At 36.1% G+C, this 17,635-nt stretch overlaps 1 protein-coding gene across 1 annotated transcript in view; it reads left to right on the forward strand.

Moving 5' to 3' along the window:
• ARHGAP21 (Rho GTPase activating protein 21) overlaps positions 1 to 17,635 on the forward strand; it is an 86,212-nt gene that overhangs the window by 59,328 nt on the left and 9,249 nt on the right. Inside the window, exons 9-22 of the mRNA XM_011991309.1 lie at positions 467 to 503; positions 2,723 to 2,848; positions 3,865 to 4,149; positions 6,762 to 6,826; positions 7,190 to 7,326; positions 7,894 to 8,036; positions 8,715 to 8,870; positions 8,961 to 9,039; positions 9,572 to 9,645; positions 9,723 to 9,812; positions 12,811 to 12,936; positions 13,117 to 13,158; positions 13,475 to 13,580; positions 15,492 to 15,523. Of these exons, the coding sequence (XP_011846699.1) occupies positions 467 to 503; positions 2,723 to 2,848; positions 3,865 to 4,149; positions 6,762 to 6,826; positions 7,190 to 7,326; positions 7,894 to 8,036; positions 8,715 to 8,870; positions 8,961 to 9,039; positions 9,572 to 9,645; positions 9,723 to 9,812; positions 12,811 to 12,936; positions 13,117 to 13,158; positions 13,475 to 13,580; positions 15,492 to 15,523 (1,498 nt within the window). The remainder of the gene's footprint in view (positions 1 to 466; positions 504 to 2,722; positions 2,849 to 3,864; positions 4,150 to 6,761; positions 6,827 to 7,189; positions 7,327 to 7,893; positions 8,037 to 8,714; positions 8,871 to 8,960; positions 9,040 to 9,571; positions 9,646 to 9,722; positions 9,813 to 12,810; positions 12,937 to 13,116; positions 13,159 to 13,474; positions 13,581 to 15,491; positions 15,524 to 17,635) is intronic.

The following is a 17,635-nucleotide window of genomic DNA, read 5'->3' on the forward strand; positions in this document are numbered from 1 at the left end:
CTCCCTGCCACATTTCCAGTTCAGGGTATCCACCAGCAGGATGAGTGGAGATGACAGGAAGCATCTCCCTGAAGATGGCTGCTGCTGGCAACTGCTTACTAATCATAATTAACATCATGGAAATCTTTAATATAGCATTGCAGCTATGGTTAACTAATAACATAAAACCCAGTGTTCAGCCTGAGTAGCTTTGTCTTTGATTAAAAAAAAAAAAATAGAAAGTCCCACACTTTAAGCAGAAACAATTTTAACTTACCAGATCAATTAAGAAAGTTTTAATTACTGAGTGGAAAGTTTTTTATAAAATTAGCTTTTTTTTTCCACTTCCATTGAATAGGGGACATTTAACGTATTAATGATGAAATGTCAGATTATTATTGAAAGATTAATGGTAATAAAATTATTCTTATTTCTTTAAGTTTTTTTTGCACTTATTGAAAATATTTATGTATTTTTTTCCCAACAGGTCCTTTAAGCACGTATCTAGTCTGAAGGGAATCAAGGTTAGTATTAGAGTTTCTCCTTACCTTAGTTTCTCTCTTCATAGAGAAGTACTTCTTTTACCCAGTAGACATTTAATATTTAAATATTGTAATCTTTTATTCTGTAAATATTGAGTACATTTGGAAAATATCATGTATAAAATGTTTTCTTCTAATTTCTATACATATTCAAGTACGTAATACTTGATGCACGTTGTGCTGATTTTTCTGACTTTATCAGTTCAAGGCCAGAAATCTAACTGCCCAGCAGTCCTTTTTGTATTTTGTTGTATGTTTTTCTATCCTGGAAATTATTTCGTGGCTTCCCCTAACATCCCTCACTCCACCCCTGTTCTCTCTCTTCTCCCTCCCCTCGTACTTCCCTGAAAACATAGAAACTGTTAGACAGGAATTTCCTTATTTACCATCTCCAAAAATATCAGTTTCCTGCCTTTCTCAACCTCCACTTCCTGGGTTCAAGCGATTCTCCTGCCTCAGCTTCCCAAGTAGCTGAGATTACAGGCGCCTGCCATGCCTGGCTAATTTTTGCATTTTTAGTAGAGATGGGGTTTTGCCATGTGGATATAGGCTCAAACTCCTGACCTCAGGTGATCCGCCCGCCTTGGCCTCCCAAAGTGCTGGGATTACAGGCGTGAGCCACCATCCCCAGCCAGTCCCCTGCCTTTATACCCACACTTGCTGCCTTCCTTATTCTTACCATAAATATTACTGTGCACCTCCACACTTCTTTGGATTCTCTTGCCTCTAAGTTTCTCAGTCCCCTTCTGCACAGTCACCATTTTTCCAGTGACTTGTTCACTGTTATATGCACCCATGTTCTATTTCCTACATTAAAATAGAAACCTTCCTGGAATCCACATCCCGCTTTATTCGTTACTCCTTTTCACAGCAGAACCCCTTGAAAAAAACTATAGTTTCTACTTCTTCTCAGCTCACACACATCAGAACAACACTGACATTCAGGTTCCGAAACTAATGGTTAACGTCGGTTTTTAACTTGAACCCTTGCTGGTATTCAATGCAATTTCCAGCTCCCTTCCTGAAACACTTTCTTCTGCTGGCTTCCATCTTGCCACACTTTCCTGTTCTTCTTTCTAACTGAAAGGCTACTTCTCCATCCCCTCTGCTCCACCTAATATCTAAATGTTGGAATGCCCAGAGTTGTTCTGACCCTTCTTTATCTACCCTGATTTCCTCAGTGATCTTACGCAGAGGTTTCCCAAAGTTTACGTGGCTATCCTTGACCTCCTTCCTGAACTGCAGCTCATGTCAGCTGCCATCACTTGGATGTTTAATCAGCAACTCAAGGTTTACGTGATGATTAGACCCGTTACCCCCAGACCTCATTATCCCTTAAGTTTTCCCCATCTCAGCAAGTTCACTTCCATTCATCTTCTTGATGAAGCCAAATATCTCAGAACTAGCCATGTTTCTTCTTTTTTACTCTCCCCCATATCAATTCCAGACTACCCTGAATCTTCCTGTCTTCACCTATGCTACTTAAATGCAAGCTGACATCATCTCTCACCTGGATTCCTGTAGTCACAGCTCTTTTCATGCTTGTGCCTTTAGAATCCACTCTCAACAGAGTACTCAGAGTGAGCTTTGAACTGGGTGTTCAGTTACTCCCCTGATTTGTCACTTAATGCTTCTTTCACACTTCCTACCATGGCCTAAAAGACCCTTAATGATCTAGAATTAACTGTTTGTTGATCACATTAATCAGTGAACATTTTAAGTGACAATGATGATATACAGTCATTAGCTATACATTCTCACCAAACTTCTCTTCCCTCTGACCTTTTATGGCTGGCTCCTTATTTTTCCTTCAGATTTCAACAAAATATTTCTTCAGAGAAGCCCTGCCACAGCATCAACAGTTTCTAGCTGCTTCTCAGCCATTCGTTATTGCATCTTGCTGTTTTCATTCTTCAAATGACATAAATCACAAAACGATCATTTTCTCATTTTTCACTAAAATGTGAACTGATGAGAACAGGAAAATTATACCATTTGTTATTTTTAATGGTTAAAAAATGATAGTCAATTCACATTTTTTAAATGAGACTAGAAATTTTTAAAAATATAAAGTTAGGATTTTTCAAAAATAGCCCTTCACTTGAAACATTAAATAAGAGTTTTCCACAAAGCAGTTCCAATGTGCAAATATTTATAAAGGAAAATGCTGTTTTCCCTTGTTTTCTTGGTCCTTTCTATAGATCACAGACAGCCAAAAGTCATCGGAAGACTCTGGGTCCAGAAAAGATTCTTCCTCAGAGGTCTTCAGTGATGCTGCCAAGGAAGGGTGGCTCCATTTCCGGCCTCTTGTCACCGATAAGGGCAAGGTAGTGTGTTTTCTAAGCCACCCTGACTGTCAGAAATGCAGACCCTGACAAATAAACCATAAAACCTGTATACATAAAATGGCATGATACCCAGATTAAAGAGTGAAAAAAAAATTTATAAATATATTTTTCTACATTAAAAAAGTATTCCTTAAAAAAATTCTAATTATTGCTTTAATTTAGTACTTTTTGTCCTGTGTGTCAGCTGCATGTAGTCAACATGCATATTGTCTTACGTTTTGGCAATGTAAAAAAGAAACCAAAGTATTTAAGAAGGAACTCTGCCCTTCTTATTAGTTTATTAGCAATGGGTTATTCCCATTGTCCTTTAGGAAGTGGCAGTTCAGTTTTAAATTTTTATATCTCTTTTCTCAGTTTATTTTAAGTTACCTTTATAAGTTTGTTTCATTGTATTTTAAAAATTAAGCATAAAAATATCAATATATGCATCCAGTAGATTTCAATAGAAAAAAACTTTGCCGCAAAAATGTTCTATAATATTTGGACAGCTTATATATAAGAATATTTTAATGCTGTCAGAAAACTCACTTTGGATGTGGATAGAGTTACTTAGCCATATTAAGTTGATGAACTCTGTTAATTAGTTAAGTATACAATTGTTTGAGAACATCTGCAGTTTCTGTCATTTGTGTGCTCTAAGTCGTAAGTCTTTCACTCAAAAGGTTTTTTGGACTGATTTTTAAATTTTCTGTTCCGTTACTGTTTTTGATATATTTTGCTACATTTGTTTTCTTTGATTTGCTTTGTTCATTTTGCCTTCCCAACTAAAGTTGGGATTTCACTGTCCTTGACTTTGATATGCATACACTGCCTAACTCGGTTTACGGTCCACAATTTTTATCTTCCTCTCCTCACAAATAGGTACTGAGCTAAATCTGCCACCTGCTACACTAGTTATGTATAAGCGCAGAGGAAGGGTGTTGCTTAATGTGCTTATCCTGTCACAAAGATTTAGCCAAATACTGACTATTCATGCAATGTCGCATGTTTTCTAGCGAGTTGGTGGAAGTATTCGGCCGTGGAAACAGATGTACGTTGTACTTCGGGGTCATTCACTTTACCTGTACAAAGATAAAAGAGAGCAGACGACTCCGTCTGAGGAAGAGCAGCCCATCAGTGTTAATGCTTGCTTGATAGACATCTCTTACAGTGAGACCAAGAGGAAAAATGTGTTTCGACTCACCACATCCGACTGCGAATGCCTGTTTCAGGCTGAAGACAGAGACGATATGTTAGCTTGGATCAAGACGATCCAGGACAGCAGCAACCTAAACGAAGAGGTGGGTGTTCAAAGGAATGCTGGAGAAATGTGACCCTTTCACAACACTTTCTTACAAAGATCTAAGGAATATGATACATCATTTTTATAAAAAATTATAATGTGCTATTTTCATGTAGAACAGTTGATGGAAAACTCAGACATACCTATTTTATATTATTTTCACATATTGGAAAATCACCATCACTGAACTAGAAACATAGGTTATTTATATATTCTGCATACCGAGAAGCAGTGAACTACATTCCTAGTCCTGGTCGTTTGTGACCAAGTTATTCCAGATCCATTTCCATCTTTCAAAGACAGGATCGTTGTAGTGCTTAAGTTACAGTAAACATACTTACCAGTATAAATAACCATATAAATGCAGAGTGATACTGATGATTTTTGTTAATAGAATTATACAGTCAAGAATATGATATAGCCTACTGTCATACAATAATTAGTTTCTAAGAAAACTTGCATTTTCAAAAATCATAAGTCAGCTTTTTTTTTTTTTTGAGACGGAGTCTTCCTCTGTTGCCCAGGCTGGAGTGCGGTGGCGTGATCTCAGCTCACTGCAAGCCCCCTGTCCCGGGTTCAGGCCATTCACCTGCCTCAGCTTCCCGAGTAGCTTGGACGACAGGCGCCCGCCACCACGCCCGGCTAATTTTTTGTGTTTTTGGTAGTGATGGAGTTTCACCATGTTAGCCAAGATGGTCTCTATCTCCTGACCTCGTGATCTGCCTGCCTCGGCCTCCCAAAGTGCTGGGATTACAAGTGTGAGCCACTGCGCCTAGCCCAGCTTTTCTTTTTCATGCAGAAGTGTTTAGGGATTTGAGAATTATGATCATCAAGATATTTTTACAGTAGGAATTTCAACAGGAAAGATGGTTTTTAAAGTACGTATGACTATAAACTTTATCAAGCAAATTTAGCAATGATTAAGTCAGCATTTGCTGAAGTAGTTTCTTATCATTAACACAGTTTTTTCTTCACTGTGTTTTCACTTTTCATGCCCATTTATTATAACCAAAAAAGGGGCACAGAGTTCTCTTATAGTACTCAGGAATGCCTACATTAAATGTAAACTTATGCAGATTATGTTCTAATTTAGTCATTTCCATTATATCCAATTCAAAGTACTAAAACGTGTACCATAGGAAAAGTGTGCTTTTTTCCTTTGGTAGTTTACACTCTGCCTTGTTTGTGGTTAAAAAGTAACACCAGATCTTTATCAGTGCAACCTATGTTGTACAACTACCCGCTATACAGAGAGCATCAGACCTGAATTTTTGCAAAATAAACAGGGAGAATAAGAACTTAGATGTGGATTTCAGCTTTAAGTAATAGTTCAGAGGAGTTCTGTGTAACAGGCACCTACTATGTGTCAGGCACTCTCTCGGGCAGTAGACTGTCATTGTTAAAACTCCTTCAGATGACTTGTTCTGTGACACATAGTAGCCGTTTGGATGACTGAATGAGGTAATGCATATGAAGAATGCCTGCCAGGTAATAAACATTTACTCGGTGTGAGCTATTATCACCACCATCTAATCTTAAGACACAGGTACACAAGTATTTTCCCCAGTTTCATAGATGAGAAAACAGTAATTCACTGAGCACATAGCATATGGCACATACTATTTTAAACATTTTACATGCATTAATCTCAGCAACCATATGAATGTGTCCTATTATCATCACCACCATTCTACAAATAAGGAAACTGCGGCAAAGAGAGGCTAAATCATTTCCCTAAGGTCACACAGCGACTTAAGCATCGGGGTAGGATTTAAATCCAGGCAGTCTTATTCTAGATCTTAATCATATGATCTCTCAGCTGATAAGTTGGAATGGTCTATTTAAATTCAAGATAACTTACTCCTGTATTTAAAGACTGTATTCTTTGTAAACTGTATCAATCAAAACGAGGCAAGTTAAAAAAAATTGAGAACCCCACTCAATATCAATGTATAATTGGAATGAATAGGAATAAAAGGATCACGTTATGGTCAACTCTGGGTTTACCATATAGCATTTTATACAAGTTAACTCACAGAGGTTAAAAAAACATCAAGCAAATTTTAAGCTTTTCTCTTTTTTTCTTTTCTGGTAATGTAACTGCCACTTTTGATACTAGTTGATCCTTGGTTTCACTGTCCTTACAAATTAGTCACTAACACATTCTGGCAGTCTGTTTCCATCTTTTATCCACCTATATTATTTCTTTTTCTTTTTGAAGAAAAATCACTTACACGTATATTTTTTAAACACTGATCATTCTTTCTGGTATTAGAGAAAACACTGACTGCTTCGTAGTCATTTATTTTTAAATGGACAGATCAGTTCAATAAGTATTGAAAACTTGTTACTTGCTGGTACTATCCTAGGTATTGCATGGATACAGAAAAGAAACAAAACCCTTTGGCAATGTTGGGAGGCACTTGGAACATTTGTCACATGATGATGTTGAATAGAAGCTTTGAAACAGCTCCACTGAGAACAGATGATAGTAATGTTTTTGTTAAACAAGCAAAGCAGTACAATACAAAGCCTCAAAAGAGTAAAGATCATCACTTACTTACTGATATTTAGAATTGATTTTCTAATTTTACTTTATTTATTCTGTAGGACACTGGAGTCACTAACAGGGATCTAATTAGTCGAAGAATAAAAGAATATAACAGTCTGATGAGGTGAGAATCCCACCTTGCCTGCAGTTAATTTGGATATAAAATCAGTACAGTCATCCCCCTTATTTGCAAGGATACATTCCAAGACCCCAAGTGGATGCTTGAAACTGCAGATAGTACCAAATCCTCTCTACACTATATTTTTTCCCATATAGTAACGGGTGGGTAGCGTATACAGTGTGGCTACTCTGGATGAAGGGATGATTCTTATTCTGGGCAGGACTGTACAAAATTGAAAGCTTATGAATTGTTTATTCCAAGAAGTTTCCAGTTAGTATTTTCAGACCATGGCTCACCACAGGTAACTAAAACCACAGATAGAGGAGGATGACTGTAATAGTTAACAAATGTCATTTCCTTCAACAGCAAAGCAGAGCAGTTGCCAAAAACACCTCGCCAGAGTCTCAGCATCAGGCAAACTTTGCTTGGTGCTAAATCAGAGCCAAAGACTCAAAGCCCACACTCTCCGAAGGAAGAGTCGGAAAGGAAACTTCTCAGTAAAGGTATTGATGTTAGCTTTCTAACAAGTAAATAAGATGATTTAAAATTGGCATCGGAGAGGTACGTTTATGTTTTCTGTACCATTTCTACTCACCAGGCCCCATGTCAACTAACTCAAAATTCACAGTAGGCCTGGTCTGGGCTCATTGGGCCTTTCCCTTTGTTAGGCCCAAGACACTAGCTTCATTATAAAGAGAAAGTGAAGGAAAATACAAACAATACTTAAATCAGAGACATTACAAATTTAAATGACTCGGAGGATTCAGGTCCTATCATTTATGAAATAAAACTATTATTTTTCCCTTTGTTGAAGTCTCACTATAAAGATGACACACTGATTTTATTTATTTATTTTTTTGCTGTTTTAAAGAAAATTATAGCACACATTATAAAAGAATGAAGAAGTATAAGTTATATGGAAGAGAACATATTTTTGTTAAATATAGGATGTATTATTTATATTACAGGACTTGGATTTATGTAAACATTGATAAAATGTTTTTAAAGTCATGATTTAAACACTCATTTCCGTTTTATTATGTTGTTTTATTTTGACTGGCAATCAAAAGATGATACCAGTCCCCCAAAAGACAAAGGCACATGGAGAAAAGGCATTCCAAGTATCATGAGAAAGACATTTGAGAAAAAGCCAACTGCTACAGGAACGTTCGGCGTCCGACTAGATGACTGCCCACCAGCTCATACTAATCGGGTAGGAGACACCAGCCTACCGGATTTCCTAAAGTCATCAATTCAGTTGTGATTATAATGGGATCTGAGTATACAGCCTTTCAGACAACAGAGACTGTCAATCTATTTTCCTCTTCGTAGCAAACTTTAGTTTCCCTAAGTATTTCTGACCTGTAATGCTTTTTTTCTAATGTATTGACTCTGAAATTGAATATTCGACCATTAGGAATGTGTCTGAAATGGTCGGTAACAATTCATCTTCAAATCATGTGTGTTTCTGCTTTTAGCATCTTAAAACAAGGATGAGAACAAGGACCTAATTAAGAAAGTATAATACATGCAAATGTGTGTGTATATATTTATGCTAGGATTCATATCATGAATTGATGTTACTCTCACCTCCTTCTTTTCTTGACTGTCTCTTTATTCAGCTGAACGGTTTCCACATTCTCCTTACCTGTTCTTACTTTTTAGAATGTTATCTCTCTGGGGGTCCCTCTTTCTCTCAGTCTATTTCTCTTCTTACTGTCTCAAATATCTCTTGCAGGTTTTTTCTATTCCCAGATCTGTAATGTCTCTATTCTTTATACATAACAGCAATTTATGTTTCCTTTTGGACGAAAGGGGCATTTTAGCTGTGATATACAACTACTAAACATTTGTGCTGCATTAAATAAAATGTTTATTTCTTGTTTTTCAGTATATTCCATTAATAGTTGACATATGTTGCAAATTAGTTGAAGAAAGAGGTCTTGAATATACAGGTATTTATAGAGTTCCTGGAAATAATGCAGCCATCTCAAGTATGCAAGAAGAACTCAACAAGGGAATGGCTGATATTGATATACAAGATGATGTAAGTTTGCTTATTTGAATAACTGATCCTTTTTTTTCCCTTTGGTGGTATTGGATATGAAAATACTGTATTTCTATTTTGTACACCTAGAAATGGCGAGATTTGAATGTGATAAGCAGTTTACTAAAATCCTTCTTCAGAAAACTCCCTGAGCCTCTCTTCACAAATGGTGAGTTAACTCCCATGAAAGGTAGATACCAGATGAAATGGTTCAAGTTACAGTTGGAAAACCATAGAATATTCCATTGAACCAGGACAAAATGTCTTGGTCAAAGGAAACAGGAGGCTTTGTTGAGTTCTCCCTCATATATTAAAAACATAAAAGTTGTTTAGGTTGATTAACATATGTATTATCTTGTTCATACATATTTGCAGCCAAATTAATATTATTGTTACCATTCAAATGGCTTCTGACGTAATAAGGTACAATGAGTAGAAAAATGTTTTTTCAGTCAAGCCAAGTATTTAAATGCCATGTAAGACACTTTACTACATGTTGTTGGAGGGTGGGGGAAGAATGGACAGGCTGTGTAAATATAGGATGGTTCCTGCAGGGAACTTACATTTTAGAGATTTACATTTCAAAGACTATGTAGAAATCTTTCTTATGTTGTGGTTTAAAATTAATCCTTAAAGGGAAACTAGATTACAATTCACCTAAGCAATTTAAAATAAATTTGTTTTATTGTTCTTGTCATCAGATAAATATGCTGATTTTATTGAAGCCAATCGTAAAGAAGATCCTCTAGATCGTCTGAAAACATTAAAAAGACTAGTAGGTATTATTTTATATTTTGGGGGATACAACTAAAATTCAGCCTCTAAATCCATTGTGAAAATAATGTGTTTCAGATTCACGATTTGCCTGAACATCATTATGAAACACTTAAGTTCCTTTCAGCTCATCTGAAGACAGTGGCAGAAAATTCAGAAAAAAATAAGGTATGTTAAAGGCTTATTGGAGAAATGTACTTTTAGTGGCTTTAGTTTAAAAGATATGCTTCATTACTTCATGCCAAATAGTCAATAAAAGGTTTATAAATTCAACATCAAACTGGGTAAGTCCTTCTTAAAATTGTTTTTAAAAGCAAAAGATCCCAAAATACCAGTTGTCACCATTTTAAAAGGATATTTTAAAAGATTTCTTGTATGGTTATTCAGTAAGAAAAATGAAAAAGTCAGAAATTTTACTGCTCTGATTTTTCAGCTGTATATCAGTATTTTGAAGAGGTAAGATATGCATACGCTACAACAGTCAAAAGGCCAAATAGAATACAGTGAAAACAGACATAAACAGATAAGTCATTTTCATCCCTTTTAACACCACAAAATATATTCTTTATATTGTCTAATACTCAGTTCACATTCAGTTTTTCTTTTTTTAAAAGTTATGTTAGAGACAAAGTCTCACCATGTTGCCCAGGCTGGTCTCAAACTTCTGGGCTCAAGCAATCCACCTGCCTCCCAAAGTGCTGGGATTATAGGCATGAGCCACTATGCCCGACCCCATTCAGTTTTTCTTGATTGTAAAACTGTCTTTGTAGGGTTATTTGCTTAAGTCAATATCCACACAAGGTCTACACATGGTATTTTGGTTGACAGGTTGTAGTCTTAACTTAGTTTTTTGATGATTATTGCCTAAATCCATTATATCATCAGAGATTGTAAAATGATGATTTTCTAACTCAAGGGCATTACTTCTTAAAGTACTGAAATAGTCATTTTAATTTCTGGAGAAGAAAATGAAAGAATACCACAAGCTCAGGAATATTGCTGACACTCTTTTCTGAGTGATTTAGATAGATCAGTTTAGTCGTTGTGCATGTTCTGGAAGTTGTAGTAAGGATTGATATGAGAAGAGTGTCAACCTCTATTACCTGCAAATCAAGAAGCTTACTTCCTTTAGATGCTCAATTTCCTCCGTAGTGATAGGGCTACAAAATGGTTAGGGAGAAAAAAAAAAAGGAAATGAAAGCCTAGACTGTTTCCAGAAATTCATACTGTAGGAGCCAAAGAGTTTTCAATATAATTGTAGCTGAAGTAGTCTCCAATTAATGTCAGTGTTTCCTGAAATCTATTATATCATTCATCAGTACAGAGAAAAGAGTGTTGGTCTAGTTAGTTTAGAAAGTACTGAATTAATCTTTAGCATAGGTTTTTACTGCAGAATTTTTTGTGTCTTTAATATAATTACACTGAATCTTGAAGAAGGGGTATGGTATTTTATGGAATATTAAAGAAAAATAGAATTTTTAAATTTATGAATAAACTGTACACTATTTTATCAGTTTTATGTAGGAACCAGCTGAAACTGTTTACCCAGATAAAATATTACTGTGTATACATATAAATATTAATGCATGTTATCATTAGTCTAAAAACATAAATCATAGTCAAGAATCTAGTAAAAATTTTACATAAGGCATTTGAGGTGGTAGACTTGTGTTTTTTGAGCCACCAACACTGGCACAGATTGAAGAGTAGGATGAGTACATATTCTAAGAGGGAGACCAGAAACATTTCTGCGTGCCCAGTTTTAAGTACACCTTTCCCACACATAGTTTCTTTCTACCAAGCCAACTCTCTAGAAAAATCCTGATTTCAACACAATTTCCTCTTATTCCTCTGCAGTGATGGTGTCGTTAGGTATGTGCTACACTAGTTAACATGTTAGGTGTGCAGCAATTGCTTTTCCCTTTTTTCCAGTTTGGCTTTTTGAGTTCGGTAGTGATTTTTAGCCCCCGATATGTTATTAGGGTTGATTAAAGTTATTTTAATCAAATACTGAATTCAAAATATATCAGACATTGTAAGATTTAATGAAGGAAAGCAAAAGATCCATACCTTTGACAGTCTGATAATTAAACAAGGAATACCGTCTATGGAAATTAATGCATAAACAGAGAAGTATACAAAAGAGTGAGGCATTCAGAGCAAAGCAAACCTAACCAAAGAGCTTCAGAAGATTGGTTTCAGGTAAAAATGGGTCAGAAGTAATATTTCCAACCATTGGGTGTTTACACATTAGTGATTTTGATGTACTAGAGGGAAGATCTGTAACCTTTCATATTTCTTCCACTTTTCATTTCTCAAAGGGAGGGAATTTTGTTTTGTTTTTTTTTCCTTTTTTCTTCAGACAGGGTCACACTTTGTCGCCCAAGCTGCAGCCTCTACCTCCTTCCACCTTAGCCTCAGAGTAGCTGGGACTACAGGCACACACCATCACGCCTGGCTATTTTTAGTAGAGATGAGGTCTTGAACTCCTGGGCTCAAGCAATCCACCTGACTCGGTCCCCCAAAGTGCTGGGACTACAGGTGTGCCTGTAATCTTCTGCAAGCTTTGTTTCCTTTGATTTTAACATTTTTATCAGTTAATCCAGCTTTGGTAACCCTCGTTTTGAACCAAATCAGTTTTTTCAATCAAAGACTTCTTGGAAAAAAAATGAATGCTAATTATGCAATGCACATTATCATTAATGCAGAAGAAACATTTTGTACACATTTGCTTTGAAAATCCGAACTAGGCCACTTGTGGTGGCTGACACATGGAATCATAGCACTTTGGGAAGCTAAGGCCAGGATTTCAAGACCTGCCTTGGCAACATTATAAGATTCTATCTTTACAAAAAAAAATTTTTAAAACTTAGCCAGGCATGGTGGTACATACCTATAGTCCTAGCTACTCAGGAGGCTGAGGCAAGAGGATCACTTGAGCCCAAGAGGTCGAGAGTGCAGTCAGCTATGATCATGCCGCTGCACCGCAGCCTGGGTGACAGTGAGACCCTGTCTCAAAAAAAAAAAAAAAAAAAAACCTTGCTAGAAAGCATTTTTTAAATCTACATCAAAGCCATTTTTCTGTTTATATTCTTTTTCACCAAAAATCCTACAATGGGAATTTCAGCCTACTTCTTTAAGAAAAATTCTGGTATTTCCCATTCAGATGGAACCAAGAAACCTAGCAATAGTGTTTGGTCCAACCCTTGTTCGAACATCAGAAGACAACATGACCCACATGGTCACCCACATGCCTGACCAGTACAAGATCGTAGAAACGCTCATCCAGCACGTAAGTTCATGCTTCATCCCTACAAGAAAATTCATTTTCACGGGCAGCCACTATGTGGTCAGAGAGGTTGGTTGTAATATTTTTCCCTAAGAAAATTACCCTTTTTCTGTACTATCCTCCAAGATCTCAATATATTTAAAGGCTTGTTTAATTTCTCTTCTTACCTTTTTTAAATTTTAGCATGACTGGTTTTTCACAGAAGAAGGTGCTGATGAGCCTCTTGTAAGTATTGTCCGTCAGCATTTGTACTCAGTTAGTTTCATTTGGGACACAAGATCCTGGTGCGCCAACAATGTCAACTTCCTGCTTTGTATGCTATTGTCCGCTTTGCGCCCCGGAAGCAGGTCTCTAGCTCAGTTTCTGATCCAATGAATATACCAGTACGGTGCTTATTTTGCAGATAATTATGCGTAAACAGTGTAAAAACATTAAGCACAGGTGCTTTACTTAGTAATGTGTCTTTTACTAAATGTTGTTTAAATTTTAAAGAAAGTATCTTTGAAGAGATGATGAAGAGATCTTTGTTTATTAACCATAGACAACAGTGCAGGAGGAAAGCACAGTAGACTCCCAGCCAGTGCCAAACATAGATCATTTACTCACCAACATTGGAAGGACAGGAGTCTCCCCAGGAGATGTATCAGGTAACTCTTGCCTGGGCAGTCTTGACCTCTAGGCTGAAAGCTACATTCTTACAATATAAAAGAGCAAATCAATCATAGTGAATTGTTACTTATGATTTTTTTCTTTTTCTCTTCCTTTCTACTAATAAAAAACCTTAATCTTCCTTTTCCGATTGATCTGAATTATCTTCCAGTGACTCTAATGCCATTGGCAGTGCATGCAGTTGTAATGTAATGTTTGTCAGAATGGAACTATGAGGGAAATGAGCATGCAAACCACTGTTTTGTTCTTTTTTTTTTTTTTTTTTTTAAATTCACAGTTTCCATGTAATAGTCATCACAAGGTAAAACAGATATATGCTACTGAGTATGTGGTTGCTGTGATGGCAGAAAGTATGATCTGGGCTGTATAAGTAGTTCTTATTCTTGAGCCAGGAGTTCTGTTTAAAAGCAGCAAGTTAAATCTGTTGAACTGGTAATGGGCTCCATTTTCATAAATAACAGTGTTTTATTTGTCACAGTAAAAGCCAGCCTATTTGAGATTTATTTTCTTCCGTTTCCTGTTGCCACCCTAATGCTTGGTTAAGTATTAGTTCTTCTAGGCTCTTTTGAATGAAAACTTTCTCCTGCCAAACTGTTGCACTAATCTAGCATGTTGTTTTACACAATGTTCTCCCTTTGTCTCTAGTTCTTGTTTTAGTCCTAAAGGGTTTTTTCAGCTCTTACTGACACAGGCAAATCTATACTGATGTTGAACAGGCGAAGTGGGAGGAGTCTATCACACGGTAATGTCACTAGTGGATTCTGTGATGTCCCTGATGGACAGCTGGAACTGTAGGAAGAAGGAGGACTGTTGTCCACACTGTAGCTGCCTTGTCTGCAGAAACCCCCGATTCTTGTAAATGCAAACATAGTTGATCTGTGGTGTAAAGTTTCTCTTAAGATTATTGTAAACAGATCAATACTACTTTCTTAAAAGTTTTTCTGCTGTTTCTTGTTATTTCTGAAGCAGACCCTGAGGAGAAATAGCATGGTATGGTCTACCAGTTCTTAAAGTCATAAAGCATTTAGCCATGTGTTAAAAGGGGCGTGGCATGGGGCTCAGCTCATTATTCTGAAAACCAATTTCCCTAATGTTGAAAGATGAAACTGCAAAATTGGTATTATCCTGAATATTGCTAGCCCCTTCCTACCCTCTTTATAATTGTATAATCTGAGTTTTTGCCAGACAGTAAAATTATGGTCTCCATTTTTCCATTTCCATAATAGCATTTGTTAATAGATAATTGCAAAACTGGTAGCAAGTTAGTCAAAAGGATCCCTCACTGCACTGCTATGGAACTGGGGTCTGAAGCACAAAGATAAATATTATTTATTGTAAAACCAAAGTGACCTGGAAGCAAGATTATCTTAATGCCTCTTTTGCATCCATACGTGTACAGCAATAATGCTTAGAAAATTTAAGTCTGACAAAAATCAAACACACCAGTATGAGTGTCTCAATTGTAGCTAGGGCGGCCAACACTCTTAAAAGTTCTACATTGTGTATCAGTCTCAGATACAGGATGTGGTACATAAAAAAACAAACAAAAAACATTGTTGTTACACTGTCCTCAAGCTTCTTTATTGCTAGATTTAATATTTAGAAAATCTAATAAACACGAGTATTTCTGTTTTTGTTTAGTACAGGGCTCCTTTGCCATTTCTATCATTGAGCTGGTTCTGCCTACAATTCACAGCATCCTTTCATGGCGGTGGCTTTCTGTGGTGCAGCTTGCATCTTTGTGAGCTCTGACTATCCACTGTGTTCTATTGTTTTGAGTTTTGCTTTCACATTTTGTTCTGTGCCTGTCTTTCCATAAGTTTTGCATTGTTTGTGGAAAGCAGTAAAGATTGGCTAATACTGACCATGTTTTCTTTAACTTTTCACAGATTCAGCTACTAGTGACTCAACAAAATCTAAGGTAAATTGTTTCATACAATTTGAAATATTTTAGGGGGGAATTGTTGATTGTTATGGTTGATATTCAAATGCATTCCTCTCTGTGTCTAATGACACAGAGCAACAAAGTATAATAAAAAATGAATTCCTAAAACAATATATGATAGAAGAATACTGGATTTTGACTTGGAATAGAAACTCAAAACTTCATATTCTTCTCATTGTGCAGTTTTGGCATAATACAAAGATCTAGGCCATTCTTTAATGTGAAAATTAGGTCCTAACATATACAGAAGTGAATAATAAAACGAGAAGCCTCCCTGTACCTATCTCCAGCTCCAATAATTATCAGCACTCGGCCAGCTCTGTTTCCTCTGCATGCCACCTGCTTCCCTCCCTCTAGGACCATCTTTACACAAATCCCAAACATCGTATCATCTGTAAATATTTCAGAATTACTATCAATTTTTTTGTTATGCATTTTTACACTATAGTCTTGCCTTTTCAGTGAAATCACTAATTTTTTAATAATATTTTTACACAATCTGTGTTCCCTCAATTATACAACTTTTTGAATAGTTTGTTGTCAAGTCAGTGGATCTAAATTTTGCTCTGTTGAGGCAGTAGCAACTAGAATTGTCAGACCTCTTAAAACATTGTTATATTTTGTAATGAGACATGAATTTTACGTATCATGTTTAAATATCATAATAGGACTCCATATGATTAAATTATAATTCTTACAAAAATATTTTATCATGTCTCTGTTACTTGTGATGTTCATCTTTTCGCCCAGCTTTTTATCTTGAAAAATGTTAAACCTACAGAAAAGCTGCTAAAATGATAGCACCCAAATCCTTTACCCTAGATTTATCAGTTGTAAATTCACACTTTTTTTCTGAATCATTTGATAGTTAACTTGTAGAGATTTTTCTGAATCATTTGATAGTTACTTGAAGAGTAACACTACACCTAAATACTTCAGCATATATCACCAGAGAATTGGGGCATTCTCCTATATAATTACAGAGTAATTTTCATACTCAAGAAACTAATGTAGGTACAACACATTATTATCTAATGTGCAGTGTTTATACAGATTGTCCCAGTAATATTCTTTACTTCCTTATACAGAATGCAGTCAAGGATCATTCCTTGCATTTCATTGTCAAATCCCTTTAGACTTCTTTAATCTATAACAGTTCCGTTAACTCTGTTAAATCCCTGCTTTTCCTTTCTCTAGGTGCATTTTTCTTAACCTGTTATTACAATAGCCTTTTCATCTTATCTATAGTGGTGTTATATCATGCCTGTAATATAGTGGATATCCCAATGATATGAGTAACTACTTCTAACAGTCTCTGTAGAAAAGTAGAGTAATTTGCCCCAACACGTATATGATCATAGAATTGTAAAGAGACCCTTAAGGAAATCTTAAAGACAGTATAATCTAATTGCTTCTTGCCATGGAATTGAGATGTTTAAAAGTGAATCACTTGCTCGTACCCAGCAAGCTAGAGAGGATGGACAACAAGGTCTCCCAGTTCAGAGCCCAGTCACAACTATTAGTCTTTATCTAGCACATTTCCCCACATTTTGCTAAAGTTCAGAGCCCAGTCACAACTATTAGTCTTTAGCAAAATGTGGGGAAATGTGCTGGATAATTACGAAAGTCTTTATAATATAAAAACAAAGTTATATTCATCTGTGATTTCATCTTGGTGAATTCTTTGATAGAACAGCCTAAATTTTTACTTTAAATAGAGCAGTTTTAACTTGTCTAAGATTTTTAGGCAATAGAGAAATATACTGTCGGCTTCTGTTACTCAGCGTACCTCCTGCCTACCTGCTTGTCTCAAAAAGTGTGTGGTTAAACCAGCAGATATTTAGGAACGAATTAATAGTTGCAATCGAGAACCTATTATACTAGATGCAGTGGCTCATGCCTGTAATCCTGGCACTTTGGGAGGCTGAGGTGGGAGGATAGCTTGAGACTAAGGCTTCTAGACCAGCCTGGGCAATATGGTGAAACTCCATCTTAGAAAAAAAATTTTTTAAAGAACCCATTATACATAGCAAATAACTTTCCCAATAACAGTGCACTAAAGTGTTTCTGTGGTAAGGATTTATTTTT

This window comes from Mandrillus leucophaeus, unplaced genomic scaffold, assembly GCF_000951045.1.
Source record: "Mandrillus leucophaeus isolate KB7577 unplaced genomic scaffold, Mleu.le_1.0 Scaffold394, whole genome shotgun sequence".
Lineage (NCBI taxonomy): Eukaryota > Metazoa > Chordata > Mammalia > Primates > Cercopithecidae > Mandrillus > Mandrillus leucophaeus.